The sequence below is a fragment of the Ahaetulla prasina genome, chromosome 1 (genome assembly GCF_028640845.1).
Source record: "Ahaetulla prasina isolate Xishuangbanna chromosome 1, ASM2864084v1, whole genome shotgun sequence".
NCBI classification, from domain to species: domain Eukaryota; kingdom Metazoa; phylum Chordata; class Lepidosauria; order Squamata; family Colubridae; genus Ahaetulla; species Ahaetulla prasina.
Genome location: NC_080539.1, coordinates 182,138,533 through 182,160,646, shown reverse-complemented (window position 1 = coordinate 182,160,646; position 22,114 = coordinate 182,138,533). Strand labels below are relative to the sequence as shown.

Here is a 22,114-nt window from a genome sequence, read left to right as displayed (position 1 = left end):
TCTTTCAGTTGTGGGGCCTGCCCTCTGGAATAATAATTCCCTCCACCCTGAGATCTATACGATTACCACTCCAGTAACAGGCCTGGAGTAGGGTGGTTGTGAGGCCTGGAGGTTTCTTTTGCTTGATGTGTATGGTGGTGTATGTTTTTCCCCCTTCTGGAGGTGTATGATTTGTTTTTTGTTTTTTATTGTTCCTTTTTGTGTAAGCTGTCCACAGTTATCTAGGTCCAGACAGTCTCTAAATTCTATCAATCCATCAATCAACCAATCATAAATAAATAAATAAATAAACCTTTTTTTTTTTAGATCTAGCCTATATGGGAGTGCTGCGATAGCACAATGGCTATAGCTCTTGGCTATAACTCTTGTAAAAATATTTTTCACATCCTGCATGTTTTAAATTATTTTTCCTGCTTTTCTCCCTCCCTCCCTCCCTCCCTCCCTCCAATAGTGCATCATTTAAACATTTTTCCAGTTAACTTCAGGGACAAGATTTCACTCCCATCTTTCACATAGCCTGTGGTAGAGTAGTAGGAAAAATATTTGTGTTGTACAACTTGGGGCAAGTTGGGAATTTTGCTCCTTGTTGATAGCATTCAAGTTGGCAGAAATGAAGGCACTCAGAAGTCACTTTTGATTCAGTACTTCCAAGACAGCTCCATCAAGAATGGAGCCAACAACTAGAACAGAATGAAGAATCAGCAAGTCGATTCCTCTCTGGACAAGGAGCGGACTTGGGAACATCCACAAGTACTCTAGATCAGCGGTCACCAATTGGTGGTCCATGGACCACTAGTGGTCCGCGAGAAAGTTTTGGTGGTCTGCACAAAAATTATTTGCATTTTTTATATTACACTAAATCAGGAGTCCTCAAACTATGGCCCCTGGGACGGATACATGCAAGGAACGTTTGTGTTGCTGCAGAGTCTCTCCCTTCGGGGTCTTTTTGTGTGGGTTGGAGGGGGGCAGAAATTCTGACCTGGGGTCTGCTTCAGCCTCCTGGTGGGGGACTTTGGACGCTGGTGGTGAAGAGCCAGAGGTCCTTGTTCCAGTGGGACTGCCTCATGGCCTGGAACTAGCTGATCATCTCAGCCCGCTGAGCCTCCAGGCACCGGTACCTGGCCTTCCCACACTCCCACAGGTCTTCTCTTCCCTCTGCTTGGAAAGCCTATGTTCCTAGTCCTCAGTGAGTTGCTTCTGCTAAGCCTCTTTCTCTGTCAGATCCAATTTGAACTGAGCTGTTTTGCCAACTTTCTTGTGGTGGCTGCTTAGCTCCAACAACTGCTTCCTATTGGGGCCCTAAGGAGCCCGAGCGGGGAGGCAAGTAGGGGCTGGGAGGGGAGGGGCGAGTAGAGGCTGGCAAGGTGCCCCTCGATGTGAGTGACATTTAGTTGGCCATGCCCACTCAGTCACATGAACATCTAGCCACACCCACCCAGCCAGTCATTAGGCAGATCATATTAGTGGTCCACGGGATTTAAAATTATGAATTTGGTGGTCCCTGAGGTCCGAAAGGTTGGGGACCCCTGCTCTACATAGTTGCTCCTTATGAGGAGACTGCAACAGTGATTTCCAGTGGGTTGAGAGTTCTAGATGAGGAAAGACCATCTTTGCCCAAACCACAGTCAGTGCCTTTATGGACACAGGGTCCATATATTTCTAACTGTCCTTCAGCCATTAATACCCTTTGGAATGATATTATTTTTACAATACCAGATGACTTTTCTTCAATCATTTGCAAAAGAAAATTTAAATATAAATTTAAGGACAATTTTTTTTTGAATATACAGCAAAAGCAACCCCTATCCCTGGCCCTCCAGAGGTCATCCACCAACGCGACCAAAGCTGTCTCCGTGCTATACCCGGGCCGGAAGCCGGACTGGAACGGGTCTAGATAGACAGCTTCCTCCAGGTACTGAGGAAACTGCCATGCCACCACACTCTCTACAACCTTCGCCACAAAGTGAAGGTTGGAGACTGGACGATAATTACCAAAGATAGCTGGGTCCAGGGAAGGCTTCTTGAGGAGGGGTCTCACCACCGCCTCTTTCAAGGCGGCGGAAAAGACCCCCTCCATCAAAGAAGCATTTATATTATGTTGTTAACTTATCATGCAGTGTCATTGGCATCTGCAGGAAGGGGGCTGGGGAGAAGGGTAAGTGATGAAATATATATCCATGTTTACAGCACTTCTTTGTAAATCACAACACATCTATGAATGTACTTGCATTGCGACACAATGCATATCTCATTATTTAGGCTCTGTTATGTTTAGAAACAAAGGATTATGTTCTGTGCAAGAATGTCTATGATACCCCAATTGTTCTTTAGGGATATATCTAGTCATTTGCAAAGCAAAATTATATTTTAATTTTTATTCACTATTTTTCTCTTGCAAACAGCTGAGTTGGTGCTCTCAGGTGTTTGTTTGTTTTTTTTTTTTGGAAAAAGCATATTTTTTTAAAATAAGAAAACTCATATTGAATGTTTTTTTTTTTCTAAATAAGAAAACTCATGCAAAATGGATTAACTGGCCTTTGAGGATTCCGTAGTTTTTCTGCTAAGATCTGACAGGGATACCTCTCTAGATAGAAGACTCTTTGTTCTTGCTGTTACTTGTGATTAACATCTAAAGCACTTCTGTTTAGCATCAAATGCTCTGGTGTCTGCACTGGAAAGACTCCATTGCTGCTCTGCCTTTCATGGAACTAATATTGAGTAGCTTCAGTAAATTTGGGAGGAGGAAGAAGATCATGGAAACTTGGCTAGTTCCCTCAAACGTCTGGGCAACCCTATTTAAAATGGGCTTTCCAAAAAAATACATTTAGGAAGGTCTATTTCCAGCACTGTTATTCAGCTGGTAGAGGCAATTTGAGTGGTAGCTGGAGCTCATAGTCTATGTTTCTGTTAGGGGCAGCCAAATAGTCAAAGCCCATGATGTCACTGAAATGGTAGGCTGAGGTTTCTATGTACTTAAACCAGAAATCTAAAAATTTTCCCTACTGGTTCTGTAGGCGTGGCTTAATTGGTGGGTGTGGCTTGGTGGTCAGATGACTGGGTGGGCATGGCCAATAACAATAAATAATAAAAATAATAAAGTATAAAAAACAATAAGAGGTACCAAAAACCAACTTTCACACTTTACACACACACAACACAACACAACTGACACACACAATGTAAAAGCAGCTGCATTTCACACTTCACACAGCCACAAAAAGTTCAAAAACCAACTTTCACACTTTACACACACACAACACAACTCACACACACACACACACACACACACACACACACACACACAAAATGCCACATACAGCTTTCTGAGATTTTGTGTGTTTGTGTAGTTAGAGTGAAACACTACAGAAACACACCAAATCTCAGAAAGCTGCACAAATATTTTATTTTATTATTTTATTTTATTTTATTTTATTTTATTGTGGACTTCAATTCCCAGAGTTCCTCAGCCAGCAAAGCCAGCCAGCATTAGTTGATTACTGAGGAAATAGATTAGCTAAGCGATTGATTCTGTCTGGGCTGAAAGTGAAACTACTTTCGGGCTGGGAAAAAAGCCATGCGTTCATCAGTAATCAAGTAAGTGCCTTAGAATTTCTACTCTTACTTGTAGAAAACATGTTTTCTACAAGTAAAAGTACAAGTAAGGTTCTGGTGATGAGGAACTCAAGTGAGATCGCCAAAGGAGACTTTAATTATTTTTTTTTAAGTTTAAAGGCTCTGCCGATCTCAGCTGAGGGGCGGGATCCTCAAAGGCTTTTTTTTACTTTTAAAGGCATGTTTTGGATGAAGAAAAACCAGCTTTTAAAAGTAAAAAAAAACACCCTTTGCTGATGGTGCGGCTCAGCAGAGGTGGGGGGGGCAGGGATTTTTGCTACCGGTCCTCCGAACCAGCAGCTGCCATCGCTACCGGATCGTGCGAGCCTGTCCGAACTGGGAGCATTTTACCCCTGACTTAAACCTTATTTTGGGTGGGCTTGCCATCCAAATTCTGTGGGTCTCAAAATGTAGCCTGTGAGCTGCAGGTTTCCCACATCTGGCCAATATAGCAGGACTGCCACTGTTTGTAATGGAGCTGGCATGTTCAGCTTTAACTCTGATTCTCAAATGTCATTTCAAGAATTGTTTAATTCTACTTCATGGGTTCTGGAGTCTTTTTTTCCTTGATCATTGAACTGACATATTGCAGCATGAATCTGTAACAAATGAACTTGTTTGATATTTTTTCTTCAGCTTTTCTGGGACAATTTTGTCATATCTAACTTAGCACATATATCAGAAGCTGGAATTTTCAAAAGGAAAAGAAATTAAAAGCCAGCTTATTGCAAAAGATATTGCTTGATTTTACCAGCCTTCAAAATTGGGACACCTTTGAAATGACTTTCATGGGATCCGAGGCAGATATCCCAATATTTATTAAATACTATTATCTCATGATGTAAGTTCCACAGTAATGACTTCTCTTTCTTTCCCTTGTCCTGTAAACTTGTTTAAATGGGACAATTTAAAACATACATTGTAGAATCTGTGTCTGTGGACACTTCCTTTGCTGCTTGGCAAACTTTATTGGGAAATACTCTTATGTAGTTAGAAAAATGTGGACCCTGCCTCTGGAGCAGGCATTAGAAAACATCTAGGGAACTGTGATACTCTTTATGAGCTTACTTGCCTGATTTGTTTATTATTACTTGTATGCTTTCTTGCCCGCTTTCTAAAAACATAGATGGGTGTATTCGTTATCTGGTTTGTTTGTGGGCTATAATGTTTTCTAGGCTATAAGACTGTGATGGCAAACCTGTGCCACACGTGCCAGAGGTGGCACACAGAGCCCTCTCTGTGGGCACCAGCACCATTGCCAGCTGTTCTCCTGGTTTCTGGTGTGCATATGCATGCTGGCCAGGTGGTCTTCGCACATGCTGGACCGCTGGAAACCCAAAGACCATCTGGTCGTTGGGTTTCCGGTGCATGCATGCAAGCCGGCCAGGTTGTCTTCGGGTTTCCAGTGCTCCACACATGCGCGTGCCTGATTTGGGCACCCAGTGCCGAAAAGGTTTGCCATCACTGCTATAAGATATAGCTGCAAACCACTAGACAGCAGCCGCTAGATGGCAGCAAAGAAAAATTGCTGCCCCCTTGTGACTGTCCAGATAGTCCAGCATTTTTTGTATAGGTATTTCTTTTCTTTTAAAAACACTTATTAATTGAATGCAAAAAACGAAACTACAGAACTGTCATTTATTACACTGAACAAGACTAGGTTTTGTGAAGCAGTATGTAAGATCTGCTGGACCCTGACTGGGGTCCTTCTATATAAATGTATTTTATGTCATTTTAGATATGATCCAATTTTATGTAACTTTACATATAATATCACATTTTATGTAATTTATGGAATGTTATCACATAACTTAGACATAGATTGATCCTGGTCTTGCCAGGTTATTTTATAGATGTATTTTAATTTTGTATGAGATATTATTCATTGAAATATTATATTTATGGGTGCTCACAGATCACTCATAGACATACTTTACTAGCCTAAGACTGCAATAAACTGGCTGACTTATTGACAAAACAAACCACATTACAATAAAAACATCAGTAAACAATAAGCAAAATTATGAAAAAGGGAAAAAGTACGCTTTTTTTTCTATACAGGGCATAGATATATATACATATATATAAATTTTACTCATGTATTTTAATAGCAGTCATATATTTCATTATAATCTTCTACTGCTAATTTATGTCTATATGTAATTTGTTCAAAACATGGTAATAGCACCAACTCTGCAGACCAGTAGGTATTTAGGGCCATAAATCTATTTTTATAATGCTGAAAAATAAATCTTTTAGCTATAAATATGCATGAAGGATCCACTTTCTATGTTCAGGTGTCAGTTTCCATACAATGGGGATATAATTTAAAATAAAATGGCCATCCTAAAATATTGTACCTTATTTCAAAGTTGAATTAATGCCTATAATATCTTTCTTTTAAATAGTAAAATTTGTAAAGCACTGGAGAAACACATATTTAAGTGAAGCATTAAACTTATTGTATCTCTAAAAATTCTGTATAATGATAGGCTTAAATATTTTCTATATAAACACAGTGGAATCTAATAAGTTCAAAGGTTATTCAAAATTTGTTGAATAAAATATAATCAATAATTTTTGGTATTAACCATTCTTTGGGCAAAATAGGAATCTGTCATTCTTTATTCCATTGAAACGTCAAAAGTAGTCCTTGACTCCAACCATTCATTTATTGACCATTTTATCCATTAAAAAAAAATATTCTGAAGTTTGGATTATCCAATAGAAAAAGAATCAAAATACCCTTTCTTGTAAATAGTGTATTACAGTCTTCAAACTGATGTAATAGCAAGTGGAACCATTGGATTGTTGATCCCATATCAGCCCAACTAAAGATGTTCTTTATGAACATTAAAAACTGAAGAGACCCAGGTGGGAAATCGTCCAAAATTTGCTACTAATAGCAGTATGCCAAATGATATTGGCTTTTCCGGTTTCCGGCACTCATGCACTCCCGTTTCAGCACTCGGTGCTGAAAAGGTTCACCAACACTGGTATAGAGTGTTCTAGGAAATCTTGCACCAAAAGATAAAATTTAAAGACCAGCATTGATTAAGACCTAAGGAAGTATTCTTAAATATTCACTATAAGAAACTAATCATTATTTAATAAATTAATGGAGGTTCCTATAGAAGCTATATATTTATAGCTCAGGATTGAACTGTGAGGTCCTTGCTGCTCTCTGAGCTTGGTTGTTTTCTTGCAGACCTTTCATTACCAAACTAGGTAACATCATCAGCACTAGAAAGAATTAGGGTTTGCTCTGTTATTTTATATATTAATGGCTTGCCCTCTCAGTGTTGGTGGAAGTGTTCTCAAGGGTTCTTGTTGTTTACTGTTTGTCTGAATTGGAAGCTCCTTTATTCGAGTATTGTTTACTGCTTGTTGGTCTAATATTAGTATTATTGTCTGCTCATCTGGATGGCAATTGCTGATGAGAAGGTCTTTTGGTTCTTTTGTTTCCTTCACGTTATTTTGATTGTCCCTTTTGAATGGTATGTAGACATTGTGCATCTCTATGTGCCTGTTGATGGCTGATTTGTTTGAATGCCAGGCTTTCAGGAATTCTCTAGCATTGACTTGGCTTGGTCTAGGATACTCACTGTTTCCCAGTTGAAATTATGGTTAAGTCTGTCCATGTATTTAAAATTAAAGAGTTTTCATTGTATCTTTTGACCGCTAGTTTTTTTAAAAAAATTTTTGACAGAAATTCAAACTTGGACCTGTTAATTAACAATTAACCAAATCATTATTTAAGTTAATTAACAATTAACCAAAGTAACTGTTTGCCTCCTAGAGTAATGGGTTCTCCATTGCTGGAAGTTTTCAAGAGATGATTGGACAACCATTTGTCCAGGAAGTTATAAGGTCTCCTGCCATAGGTAGGGAGTTGGACTAGAATACCTCCAGGGTCTCTTCCAGCCCTATGATTCTATTTCTATTTTTAACCGAATATCCTGTCATTTACCAAAACACTTTTATAAATGCATCAACATTGGAACTGAGACATGGACATGGAGTATAGACATAAATAATAATGGCAACATATCAGTACACTTAATGAATTATTATGATGTAGACCATGAATCTTATAAGCTATAGCTGCACAAACTTAAAAACCAAAGAGAAACTGTGCATCCTAGCTTAGTGCCTTAGTGGAAAAGTGGGATGAAAAGCTACCACTACCTTTCACTTTGGATACAGGAATTGCATTAAGTGTAACTGTTTCTTTGAGTCTCACCTTGTGAGCTTTCCTGTAAAATAGATATTTTACTACACATTATGATTTGGCCCTTGAAACTTAGTTCCTTGGGAACATTGCTCTTGATAAATGGACTTTTTGCACTTGTCCACACTTATTTATTTATTTATTGGATTTTTATACTGCCCTTCTCCCAAAGGACTCAGGGCGGTTTACAGCCAAAGATAAAAACATAAACATAAACAAACATTAAAAACTTATTAAAAAACCGATTCTAAAAATTTGGCCAAATCAAATTAAAAACTAACATAAAACCATTCTAAAACCCCAATTTAAAAGTTTCGTTAGGCTAGCCCCGCCCAATGAAATAACAGAGTCTTGAGCTCGCATCTGAACTTTCAGAGGTCGGGGAGTTGGCGCAACCCCAACTTACTATGGAAAGTATTGTATGTAGAGCCATCAGATATGTGGGCAAAACTCTTGAGGATCCCTAAATGGAAATTGGAAATTAGGTTAATCTGTACTTCTCTGTTATCATCTTGTGATTGTCCAGTTTTTTGAAGTCAAAAACTGGTGTATATATAAAGAAAGAAGAAAAAAACATCTTTTCAACACTCTCCAATGGCCCTCCAACCAAAAAAGATTGGGGACCAGCTTTAGTCCAGAGTAACACAATATTTGTCATTCTGAGGATTATGCTAAGGCAGGGCAAAATCTAAATTTGATTACATTTTACTTACATGCTATGTCTGAATATAAACTAATTACACTTCATATGACTATGTGCTGTTTGTATATATGTATTTTTTGGAATTCCTGCTGCTTTAAATTTTAAAATTCAATCATGGGGCTTTTTTAAGAATTCCAAGAGTGACATCCAAGACCTTTTGGGTTGTCCTGTGATCCTGGGACTCAGACTACATATCATTTATTCAGCAAGCCCATTTGAATTTGGACTGTATTGGTTCAGTGCTCTTCAAGATCTAGGTGAAACAGAGCCAGTACCCTATTATCATCTCCAAAATGCTGAAGAGAGAGTTTTTAAATCCAATCTTATTGTCATGCAGAGAATATATAACCCACTATAACCAATGTATTATAGTGTAATCAAGGCTGTTAAAGTGGGTAATATCTTGCAGCTGATGATATACTGTAGCTCCTACCTGATAATTCTGTCTCAAGGACTTAACACGTTTCCCAGGGGGAAAAAAATAAATAAAAATAAAAATACAAGGGTAAATCTAATTAAACTGTCACATTTATCACTTTCTCACAACTAAAGTCAACTGAATGCAGACACCACTGTATTCTGCTTATTTTTTTATAATAAGAATAAAATAACTAGAATAATGGAAGGGACCTTGGAGGTCTTCTAGTCCAACCCTTTGCTCAGCAGGAAACTTTCAGACAAATGGTTGTCTTCTTTAAAACTTCCACTGTTGGAACATTCACAACTTCTGGAGGCAAGTTGTTCCACTGGTTAATTGTTCTGTCAAGAAATTTCATCTTAGTTCTAGATTGCTTCTCTCTTTGATTAGTTTCCATCCATTGCTTCTTGGTGCTTTGGAGAAAAGCTTGACTCCCTCTTCTTTGTGGCAACCCCTGAGATATTAGAACACTACTATCATGTCACCCCAGTCCTTCTTTTCATTAAATGAGACATATCCTATTCCAACAAACTGTTTTAGCCTCCAGTCCCATAAATCATCTTTGTTGCTCTTCTTTGCACTCCTTCTAGAGTGTTTTTTACATCGTGGCGACCAAAACTGGATGCAGTATTCCAAGTATGGCCTTACCAAGGCATTATAAAGTGGTATTAACACTTCACTGGATCTTGATTCTGTCCCTCTGTTTATGCAGCCTAGGACTTTGTTGGCTTTTTTCACAGCTGTAACCCACTGCTGGCTCATATTTAAATGATTGTCCACTAGGACTCCCAAGATCCAAGATCCCTCTCACATTTACTACTATTGAGCCAGGTACCACCTATACTATACCTGTGCATTTGGTTTTCTGGTCTAAATGCAGAACCTTACTTTTTTCACCATTGTATTATGCAGTTATACTTTTGAACGTCTTAAATTTTAAATCTAATTGAAAATAGTCATGACTTCAGTTCACATCAATGTATCTTATATAACCCTAGTATTTCTGTCTCTGCTTTAAACTTAGGAACCCTTTTCACAAGATCATGTCCTAAATACGCATCCACCATCTAGCATTGTCTGTAGGAGCTATGAGGGGATCTGACATATTATAATCTTTCTGAGACATTTAATTTTTCCTTTTGTTCCTTTGAGTCATTCTTGACTCCTGATGACTGCCCAGATAGGTCCCAGTAGTTTCATTGGAAATGGTTTGCCCTTACCTTCTTCTCAGAGCTGAAAGAAAGTGATGGACATAAGGTCACCCAGATGGCTTCATCATCATCATCATCATCATCATCATCATCATCATCATCATCATCATCATCATCATAATATTTTAATTTGTATACTGCCCTTCTCCCGAAGGACTCAGGGCGGTAAACAGGCAGATAAAATACAAACATACACAATAGTTAAAAACAACCCTTAAAAAACTGATTTAAATTCGCCCAAAAATTTAAAATAACAATACACCCCATAAAATTACAAAAATTTAAAAACCCATCAAATTCAATTAAAATTTAAAAGTAAAATCAAGCTAGTCCAGCCATACGAAATAAATAAGTTTTAAGTTCGCGGCGAAAGGTCCTAAGGTCAGGTAGTTGTCGAAGCCCGAGGGGAAGTTCGTTCCACAGGGTCGGAGCCCCCACAGAGAAGGCCCTCCCCCTGGGGGCCGCCAGTCGACACTGTTTGGCTGACGGCACCCTGAGGAGTCCCTCTCTGTGGGAACGCACTGGACGATGGGAGATAGAGGCCGGCAGTAGACGGTCCCGTAAGTAGACGGTCATGCCTAAGGTGGGACTAGAACTCACAGCCTCCTGGTTTCTAGCCTAGTGCCTCAACCACTCACCCAAACCAAATATTTTTATTTATTTATTTATTTATTTATTTATTTATTTATTTATTTATTTATTTATTTATTTATTTATTCGTATTTCTATACCGCCCTATCTCCCTAAGGACTCAGGACTATTGGACTAAGGACTATTACTTGCTTATATCTGAGGTTTATTATGGGACTTTCTACATGACACATGCGTTCGTGTTAGGGTGTCTGGCTGTTCATGCTGAGTTTTTCACTCAGAGGTTAAGAAAATTCCCATGTTTTAAAGTCTTAGTGTCTTCCTTTTGAAGGCAGCTCCAGATAGCGCAACTGTTGCAGGAGGCACCCCAGAGCATGTAAATTACTGAGCAGCTATGGGCATACATGGGGAAACCCTGGTTATAGTTTCCCCATGCTCATGTCACAACAGACATGAGTTTGCTGACTTTTTACTTGGAGACAAGAGAGTATTTGAAAGCTGTGGAGGACAATTCAGGCACAGTGGGGCGATGGGCAAGAGGGAAAGAGGGTACTGACTACACTGCAGTTTGTTCTTTTATCTGAGCTGAGCTGGAACAGCATATGTTGTTAAGCAATGGCCAGGAGAAAAAGGAACATTTTTCTTAGCAAACTCTAATTTCAGTTCTGGTTGTCTCTACTACTGCTGGAATACTCCACCTTCTATGTCCACCCAGAAGGACCTTGGCTCACTTTTTTCGGAAGAGATTAAGCAAAACAAAATACAATTGAAATTCCTCCTCTTGAAATGGGCTGTGAACTACCGTACTCTAGTGTGTGATACACTGACATCATTAAGCACTCAATTGAACACCTGTTTCAATTTAATCAGAGCCTATTAATTGGCTATGAAGATCCAGGAGATTTTGAATATCCTTACGAGTAGCACCTTAATGTTTTTCTAGATGCCCTTCTTTTCTGTAGGGATTGTTGTTTAGCACTCCTAAAGCTCATCCTTTCACGGCCCCATTGACTCTTTGCAATATTATTAATCAGAAGTTATGATTGGCTTAGGTCCTAGGATATAGTTGGAAAGTACGAATGAATCTTCGTATGAGTGGCTATCCAGATGTTATGTGATTGTAACTTCAATTGTCCCTCACCTTATAGTCCAGGAGCGATGGGGGTTGGAGGGGGTGCAGAAAGAAATATGATTCCAGAAGCAGCATTACTAGCAAACACTTTGCCTAATTAAGTCAGAAATGCCTGCAGTCCTGTTGCAACCCAGAACAAGTAAACTCTAGGAGACTGCAGGAGAAGTCCTTCTGGAACAAACAGGCTAGAAGAGTCTGGCATACTAAGTCTGTCTAATTCCAGGAAAGTCTTCCTCAGGTCAACATAAGGTTGTTTTTCCCCCTCACTCTCATTTTTTAAAGCCTGCTTTAGAATTAAAAAGGAAATGAGGAATCTGTCATTTCTTTCCTACTTACTGAAACAGTATATGAAAAGAAAGAGCTAATTTCTTCTACTTCTTTCGTCTTTTCCCCTTGCTACTTGCAACAGTACTTATCCTTTTCCATCTCTGTTTCTTCTGCTTGTGGGATAAGCTTCAGTAGTTAACCATTAATTCACTATTTTGTCAGCTTTCCTCTTTAAAAAAACACTACTGATCATCTAAATAACTTACCAAAGGGTTCTCTCTTCTTCTGTCAAATTATTCACATCATGCTTCTTAAATGTGGAAAACATGCTAATTTCTGGGCCAGTCTTCTGAACCAACTGTATGCTCTGCCATCTAATAGCTATAGAACTATGATGGAAAGTTCCTTTAACTCATCTGAGCTATATTTCTTTATACACACACACTCCTCTCTCATACACACACACCCCTCTCACACACATCAATCTTTGCATTCTGGAAGGGTTTATTCTGTAACTCAAAGAAATACTTTATTGATAGGAAGAAATATATGTAAGCCTAAGCAAGTCCAGGCAACATCCCCCTCCCCCAGCTGCAGGAATATATTACAAAAGTGATTGCATTTGATGTAGTAGCTATCTATTTACATTCAGTCTTTTTTTTTCCCTGTGGCCTTCTATATATTACTGATTTGTAATTCACCCAGAGCCTTCTGTTTTGGGAAGAATAGAGAAACTGTAAATAAATGCATAGCATATGAGTTTCAGCTTCCATATTCTTTCTTCTTTCCAAGGTCATTTCAGGGGCTAGGACTGTGATGGCGAACCTATGGCATGTGTGCCACAAGTGGCATGCGGAGCCATATCTGTGGGCACACAAACGTTGCCCTAGCTTAGTTCCAGCATGCAGGCGTGCACCACTAGCTGATTTCTGGGCTTTCCGGGCCCACCGGAAGTTGAGAAAAGGGCTGTTTCTGACCTCTGGAGGCCCTCTGGGGGGGTGGGGAAGGCTACTTTCTCCCTTCCCAGGCTCCTAGAAAGCCTCTGGAGCCTGGGGAGGGCGAAAAATGAGCCTTCCGGTCCCACCAGAAGTCAGGAAACAGGCCACTTCCAGCCTCCAGAGGGCCTCCGGGGGGTGGAGAAGGCCGTTTTCGCCCTCTCTAGGCTCCTAGAAAGCCTCTGGAGCCTGGGGAAGGCGAAAAATGGGCCTACCGAGCCCAACGTGACATCACGTGCCAAAAGTGGGGGGAGTGCAGGGGGTCGCATGCGCATGCACGAGGGGCAAGGCGCATTGAATTATGGGTGTGGGCATGCACGCGCGTGACCCCACGCGCTCTCCCCGCTTTTGGCACCTGAGGCAAAATGGTTAGCTATCACTGGGCTAGGATATGCCTGAAAAATGTTTTATGTATACATATACACAGGGAATAAATACCATAAGTAGGCATTTTTGTTGCTACTTTGGAGGGTTTTGAATATAGAATAAAACTCAACCTTGATTTCAGTTTAAGAAGAGAGTAGAACTTCTCAAAAGAAAGCTAGGGTATGTCATGAGATGTTTTCGTAGTAAAATATTATAAAGTTACATTGTCTCTCTGTTAGTGGGGTGATCCCACAGCTTATCAGAATTTTTCTGGATTCTATTTTAAAATAAATCTATGCTTAGCAGTTGCTTTCTATAGAGGAAATACTGGGAATGCAGTGCCATGCTTTTGCCAAGTCTAAAGCTTTTGCACAGCAATTTGGTCCATTGCAAATGTTACATGTGTCAGGGCAAGCATTTTGTTCAAGGGATATGATCAACAGCAAGAGCTTTGCAGCGCTATTACCATAATCACAATTGCCCTGCAATTCATTATTTCTATAGCTCCAAAACAAAAGTGTACAAAATATAATCCCTCAGTTTCTTAGGATTACTGATCCTTTTAAACAATGAGAGCTTTTTGAGGTTTTGTCCATGTTTGTGTGTATGTGTGTGTGTGTGTATATATATCTATCTATCTGTGTGTGATTTTCAATGGTATCTTTGAGTACTAAACGTATGAAAGGTTTACATTTCTTCTCCTTCCATTCACACTGCTTTGAGCAATGGCTTAGCTGCCCAAGCAACAATGCAAGATTCTTCTGCAACTATGCTGTGTGATGATGTTTAATGGAAATATGTATCTAAGATAGGATGTTTTTGGTGGTATCAGTGTAATCTTATGGAGACCCTAAGAAATATTATTGCATTGAAGCTGATAATGAGGTTTACAACAGTCAATTCCAGTCTTTGTCCACCTAGACTCCCCATGAATTTTAGCACTGCAACTCCCAGCATAATTTGGCCACCATATCTGATAAGCATCAAACCAAAGAAAGTGGTTCTACTCCAAGATTTATTTCTCAGTTTTCATTTACATAACTGAGAAATTATCTGATTTAGAGAATATTTGACACCTCTACCCTAAGTGATAAAACAAAAATAGTACTGATCACAAACCGAGGAAAATAACAGGATTATCGTGCAAATTTTAGGTTCCACTACAAACCTCAGTAATCCTTGAATGTGTGGCCATGCACAGCTTTTGGGATGGTAATTGCTCAACTAGGAGGTAAGGCTGCAGATTATGGCTGCTATTTTCTCCTTTACTGGATTATTAAAAGTTTATACCTGGCAGTTCTAGCTCTCCACAAACAAGGATATTTACATCATTCTTGTACTACATTTGGGATTATTATCATTCAGTAAACATGTTTGAAATAATATTAAATCAATTTTAACAATAACCCCAGGTAAATTCAGAAGGAGAGAGAGCCAAAAATGGTAACAGTTCATGGGTGCAAACTCTGTAGGGAACATCATGATGCATGTCTGCTCCCCACTTCCCCCCATCATCAGGCCCTTATTCTGAGCTGGGCCATCAAGCCAACTGGTGCCCTCAAGCTCCATCAGAAGTACCATAGTGACTTCAGGAATAGAAAAAATATCCTGCAGTCCAGATTATTGAGTTTTCTGTGCCAGCACAGATGGCTGCCAGGAAGCAAATTAGTAATCTGTAAATCAACCACAGGTCAGAGGTAAAAGCACACTCAGGCTCTATTACAGCTAGATGGAATGAAATCGCCTTTGAAAAGGTCCTTCTGCGGTGTCTTTGAAGATAGACCACAGTCATCCACCCAACAGGCCAGCAGGGATCAAGACTAGTAAATTATCAATCAGGCAACATATTCAAAGGAGAAACAAATGATGAGGCCAGAGGAACACACAATCATATAGAATATTCACCAGAAACATTTTTTAGCACTGTTCAAAGAAAAATAATGCAATGAACAAGTTTATAAATGCATTGCTGAGATCCATCAAATTAGAACTGCAGAGCCTGCTGTCCCATTAGCACTTATATGCCTTTTGGGTACCTCTCAGATCTGGGAAGTTTACCCCTCTGGTCTTACATCTTCATTAAATGCCTCTGCTTAGTTCCCGAACTTCTGAGTTACTATCAGTGGGAGTGGGTAAGAGAGCCTGTGAATCTGTTGCAGAGGTGGGATTCACTTACCTTCCCTCCCAGTTTGCAAATGTGAGTGGGAGGGGAAAAAAACCTGAGAAGGTAAAATGATTGGAACCAAACCTCAACCAAGAGGCAGAGGCAAAGTATTAAGGATACTTTGACAAGCAGCTACAAGGAGATTATGAATAAAATGCAGAGTATTATATGGAGAGCTGGAAAACATGATACAAAGGACAAGGAGTGACCAAGACGCCTAGGAAGAGGAGGAGCCAATTGAAAGAGTAGATGAAAAAACAGAACAGATAAACCAACAAATAAAACAAGATGACAAGAAGGAGATAACTTAATAATAATAATAATGACTGATGAAATAAGTGAGAGGAGAGTCTTTTAAGGGAATTAAAAAGGAACTAGTGTTGCAGGTAGACTTTTTTGGAAGAGTGATAGGAGCAAGAGTAGATATTTTGAAAATTAGACAATGGAAAAGGGCAGAGAAGGGAGAAATATTTAAAATGATTGATCAAGATGTGGAAGCAGATAGAAATAAAGATCCAAGAGAGGAATATGGGAGGCGAGCTAAGAAACAAACAAAGCTTTAAAGCGGCAAGAGACGATGGATAGAAAGGGAATATTTTTAAATATAATAGTGGCATAACAAGAGGGAAAATCAGAACTTGAACAATGGTATTATTAAGTGTGCTTGAATAATATGGTGATTGGCATAAAAGTAAAATATTGAAATATTGAATAACGAAATAATGAAAAATTATAACTCAACATAAATATATTGGGGGAAAAAACATTCCCTCACTATAGAAGAGATAAGAAAGTCAAAGGGCAGCCTGTGACTGAATAGTTCAAGGGGTACGCTCAAGTGGCAATGACAAAATAAATAAAGAAAATATCACAAAGTAGAGCTTTAAAGCAGAAGTCAGGAGAACATAGGTTGGTTACCTTCTACTTGGAAGTGAGCATATCAGTAGCTCCACTATGCCTTAAATGTGGGCCAAATATATTGCAACTTCTCTTCCAAACACTTCAAGATATGATGAGGCCTATGTTCAGAATGGCTTCCAACAAGAAGAAAGTGCTAAGCATTTTCAGATGCTAAAGCATGCCCCAGTTTTTCAGATGCAAACACAAGAGAAAGCAGGTTCAATATAGTTGAGACACCCTAAATTTTCTTCTAGTGTTGTGTCCCCAAAATTAAATGTTTGGCACTAAAACATCTGAAGCTTCCATTTCTGAATTTGTGCACATTTTCATCCGCTTCATGAAGATTTGATAGACAGCTTTTCCTTGCCTGAAGGCTGACCCTCCTTTCTGCCAGTGAATTGCCAAGTTTATCCTCATGCATCTTGACTCAGTGGCACATTTAGAAATTAATTTCTAAGAAATATCACACTTTAAAATGATTAACAGATATTATCAGTGGTATCATGAATTGTTTCTTCTTGTTTCATTACTGAATGCAGTATAACCCTTCCTGGTTTATTTTAGAACTGACATGAGATTATATAATGATACAATTGCTATTTGTTATCAATTTAGGGCTAAACGATCAGTAGCGTATCAGTTGTTATGAAAATATCCAGTCAGCAGTTGTGTGAAACAAAGGCAGGCAAGCAAGCTGGATGTTTTACTGACAGACATGTGATTTACAATCTATATTTTTTGCATTCCTTGGATACTCAGTGTCTCCTAGGAATGGAAGGTAGCTCTCACTATTGTAGTATTAGCATATTACATTAGTGTTTGGAAGGGATAGGTTGGATGTGGGGATCGTGAATGGAATGGGTGTATATTGTCTATCTAAAATTTCAGCTTCCTTTCATAGTTGAAAGGATCACGTATGAGTCATATGTTGACCAATCCACAGGAACTGGAAGTGAATCCGAAAATGAATTTATATGTTCCTTCCTATAAATACCATGTAATTGTGCAGGAAGAAATTGTTGACTAACCTTACAGGCATAGGATTTCTACTTAAGTATGAGGCCAAGTTTATGTTTTTCACAAAGTATCTGAGATCAATGGCTAATAATTGCAATACTGTATTTGACAGTATTTCCATGGATTTCTCTGTGTGGACAACTATATGCACAATTATGTGCATATAGTTGTCCATATTTATGTTATGTTATGTTATGTTATGTTATGTTATGCTATGCTATGCTATGCTATGCTACGCTACGCTACGCTACGCTACGCTACGCTACGCTACGCTACGTTACGTTACGTTACGTTACGTTACGTTACGTTACGTTACGTTACGTTACGTTACGTTAACTATGTAGACAACTTTTCTGTTGCCTGCCTTGAATGGCTGACAACTTGCCTATCCAAATACCTATGGCAGGAGAATCAAATGAGAGTTTCATGTCTTATAGAGTCACAGATGCTAATGTTACTTGCTTATTTTACAAACAGTGTAGTGGAACAGATAAGCATAATTTAACTTAACAAAGTAGTTCTCAAAGAAGGATGTTGCGTCATTTTGTATAAAAATCCAAAAGTCAACATTGTGCATGACTTCTCTGTGAGTTGTTTATTAGAAAAACAGTTTAATTAGTTTGGTTTTAAAAAGATATGAATTCCTTAAATTAGGAAATTTCACTATTCTGATTTAAAACTGGTGGTTTTGCCAACAGCAACTGTAATATTTTGTACCTGTTTGTCATAGTGAAATTCCACATTATAATTGCTTTCCAAATCTGAAAATAAGAGCTCTGATTTAGCAAGATTTAAATGTCTTATTTAACTTTGACCAAGTACAATTACAACAAGGAAATTTAATGTAGCAACTTATTTATTTATTTATTTATTTATTCAAATTTATATACCGCCCTATCTCCCGAAGGACTCAGGGCGGTTCACAGGCAAATAAAACAGCATATATATACAAATTAAGAAGACCATTAAGAAAACATATTCAAAAAGCCTGATTATTAAAATAATATAGATATTAAAACCAATTAAAACCCCTATAAAATTTAAAAATTTAAAATTAGAAAATTTAAAAAACTAGTCCAGTCCCGCGCAGATAAATAGGTGTGTTTTAAGCTCGCGACGGAAGGTTCGGAGGTCTGGAAGCTGGCGGAGTCCTGGGGGGAGTTCGTTCCAGAGGGTGGGAGCCCCCACAGAGAAGGCCCTTCCCCTGGGCGTCGCCAGACGGCACTGTCTAGCTGACGGCACCCTGAGGAGTCCCTCTCTGTGAGAGCGCACGGGCCGGTGAGAGGTATCCGGTAGCAGTAGACGGTCCCGTAAATAGCCCGGCCCTATGCCATGGAGCGCTTTAAAGGTGGTTACCAGAACCTTGAAGCGCACCCGGAAGGCCACAGGTAGCCAGTGCAGTCTGCGCAGGATAGGTGTCATACGGGAGCCACGAGGGGCTCCCTCTATAACCCGCGCAGCTGCATTCTGAACTAACTGCAGTCTCCGGATGCCCTTCAAGGGGAGCCCCATGTAGAGAGCATTGCAATAATCCAGGCGAGACGTCACGAGGGCGTGAGGGCGTCTTCATCTTAATAGAGAAACCTATGCACACATTTGGAATGAAACCACTATCTATTCTACACAAGTATGTCCCATTGAATTCCATATGGCTTCCTTCCAAATAATTGCATATAGGACTGAAGCTTTGCTTCAAGATCTATATGTAAATCATGGGATTATTAGGGTTACAAAAAGAATTATTTCACTGTATTACCATTCAGGTCAAGAAATAATCAACAATAACCTAATGAACTTGACCAACTGAACAAATGAACAACTGGTGGTAATCATTCCAGGTCAATTTATTTATTAAATTTATATGCCATCAATCTCCCTGATGAATTGAGAAATATGTAATTTGAGGATAAGTTTTTCTGTTATGATTTCAAATGGTTATTGATGGATTGATAGTAATTGGTCGTGGACTCTGTCCATAATGTCTGTTAGAGAAATAACTATTGTGAATGTTGTCTCATGCATAAAGGATCATAATTGGTTCCAATTTTGTTTGCACTTTTCTTTAAACCTGTTTGTTCTTATGGGATTAACGTTAATTTTTAATGTGATTGAAAAGCAAAACAAATGCATTCTTATTCACTGTTTGGATGTGAAATAACCCAAAATATAAATGGAAGAAAAAACAAATTTCATTTCTGCTGTTCATTTGTTTGTCAGGATAGTCTATTTCCCTCCTTCTCATTGATATAGTATTTTTTTGGGGGGGGGGTTTACATTTATATCCCGCCCTTCTCCGAAGACTCAGGGCGGCTTACAGTGTGTAAGGCAATATTCTCATTTTTATAAAGAAAAGGAGGAGGCAGCAAAATTTGTGAATGTTATAGTTTTGTTGGTTCTCCCTGCTAGTTTGCAAAAACATGTAGTAGTTAAATTAATATACACAACACATTGCTGATTGATTTGAGATGTCTTGCCATCCTTGCAATTCCTCCAGTTGACCATGGTCCTCCCTTAGGTTTCCTTCACCCCCAAAGACCCCTCTCCTTTGTCTTTATGGTCTTCAAATTTTGATTCAAATTGTTTATAATATTGATCATCGCAGAAAAGCAGGATAGCTGGGTTTGTCTTCTAGAAAGTTCTTTGTAGGAAGAATTCAGAAGTGCTGTTATTTGTACCTTAAGAAAAAGCTTCATCCTAACATATATGTCCCTTGTTTTTTCTCCTCAGGATGGGAGAAGCAGCTTTATTGGCCATCAGCTTGGTGGAGTCATGGAGCTGCCAAACAGCAAGGACCAAAGGGTCAAGTCAGCCAGAGCTGTCCAAATCACTTACTACCTCCAGACTTACCATTCTGCAGCCCAGGACCTCATTGGTGAGAAGTGGGAGAATGAATTCTGCAAACTGATACACAAGCTGCAGCTCCATCACAAGGATCTACAACTGCATTCTCTGGCCTCCTTTAGTTTGTGGAGGGACTTTCACAAGACCAGCTTCCTAGCCAAGGGCAAGATCTTAGTGAGCCTCATGCTTGTTCTGTTGGTGGCCATCCTCTCCAGCTCCATGAAAGATTGCCTTCGCAGCAAGCCATTTCTTGGGCTCTTGGGAGTACTCACAATCTGTATCTCCAGTGTTACTGCCGCAGGGATATTTTTCATTACTGATGGAAAATATAACTCGACTCTGTTGGGAATCCCTTTCTTCGCAATGGGTAATTATTTATCTTCTTAATAATAAGATTAGTGTTGCTGAATGACAGAATTGTAAATGGCTCCTATGTTGTATAAGTACAGGTATCTCTCGATTGATTTACCTGTAGCTTTTAAGCAGTTGTCCCATCTCTTTGTTAAAAAAAAAGGGGGGAGGGGGGAAACCTGAGAGGGTAAAATGATTAGAACCAAATCTCAACCAAGAGGCAGTACTTTTATTGATCTCATTTATAAAATGAAGAAAAAAAATGTTTTTTTAAAAATTGGAGCATTGCTGAACTGTTTTGAAAAACGTTCAATCAGAAAATCAAGGAAGAGGGCAGGGAGAAGATTAAAACAATTCTAGAAAAAGTGTCCAAAGCTGGGACAAAAAGAGTATAATTTGCAAAGGAAGTTAACATTCTGACCACATGCATGTTTATTGATATAAAGTCTCCTTGTATGAAGTGTGATTTAAGCTTTTGCAATGTGATCATATGTGTGTTTACTCATAAATAAAGTACAGGTAATCTTTGACTTAACAACAGTTCATTTAGTGAGCATTCAATGTTACAACAGCACTGAAAGAAGTGATTCATGGCCGTTTTTCACACTATTGCAGCATTCCCATAGTCAAATGATCAAAATTGAGACCCTTGGCAATTGACTCCTATTTATGACAGTGGCAGTGTCCTGGGGTCATGTGATCACCTTTTGCGACCTTCTGACAAGCCAAGTCAATGGGGGAGCTATTGACTTAACAACTGAGTTACTAATTTAACAACTGCAGTGATTCCTTTAACAACTGTGGCAAGAAAGGTCTTAAAATGGAGCAAAACTCATTGAAGAACTGTCTCACTTAGCAACAGAAATTTGGGGCTCAATTGTGGTCATAAGTTGAAGGCTACCTGTACAAAGCATGCCAAATAAATTGCATTTAGGACTACTGTATAACTGTGGAACTGTCCCCCCCCCATCTCTCTCTCTCACACACACACACACACATACACACACGGAAGCTGATCCTTTGGCCATAATGAGATTTTGCTTTTATTAACATAATTAAAAGTCAGATATTTTCCAGGATTTTTTTTTCAACTGTGACATGATACATTTTCCATAATCTCTAGCTTTCTGAAGTTGAAGTAATTGCCAAGATGTTTCCAATAAGTTATTATGATGCCATTTATTTCAATTAAATAACAAATATCATGAAACCATCCTATTTTTGAAGCAAATAACTTGTATTTGGGCAAGTTTAAATGAATGGACTGATATGATCAGCAGATGAAAACTGCAACTTTAGCCAAAGGATTAGTTTT

General features: G+C 38.9%; 1 protein-coding gene across 2 annotated transcripts in view; it reads left to right on the top strand.

The window, feature by feature from the left end:
• PTCHD4 (patched domain containing 4) overlaps positions 1-22,114 on the top strand; it is a 78,078-nt gene that overhangs the window by 10,966 nt on the left and 44,998 nt on the right. For both annotated transcript variants that reach the window (XM_058183907.1, XM_058183917.1), the window contains exon 2: positions 20,335-20,815. In XM_058183907.1, the coding sequence (XP_058039890.1) occupies positions 20,335-20,815 (481 nt within the window). The remainder of the gene's footprint in view (positions 1-20,334; positions 20,816-22,114) is intronic.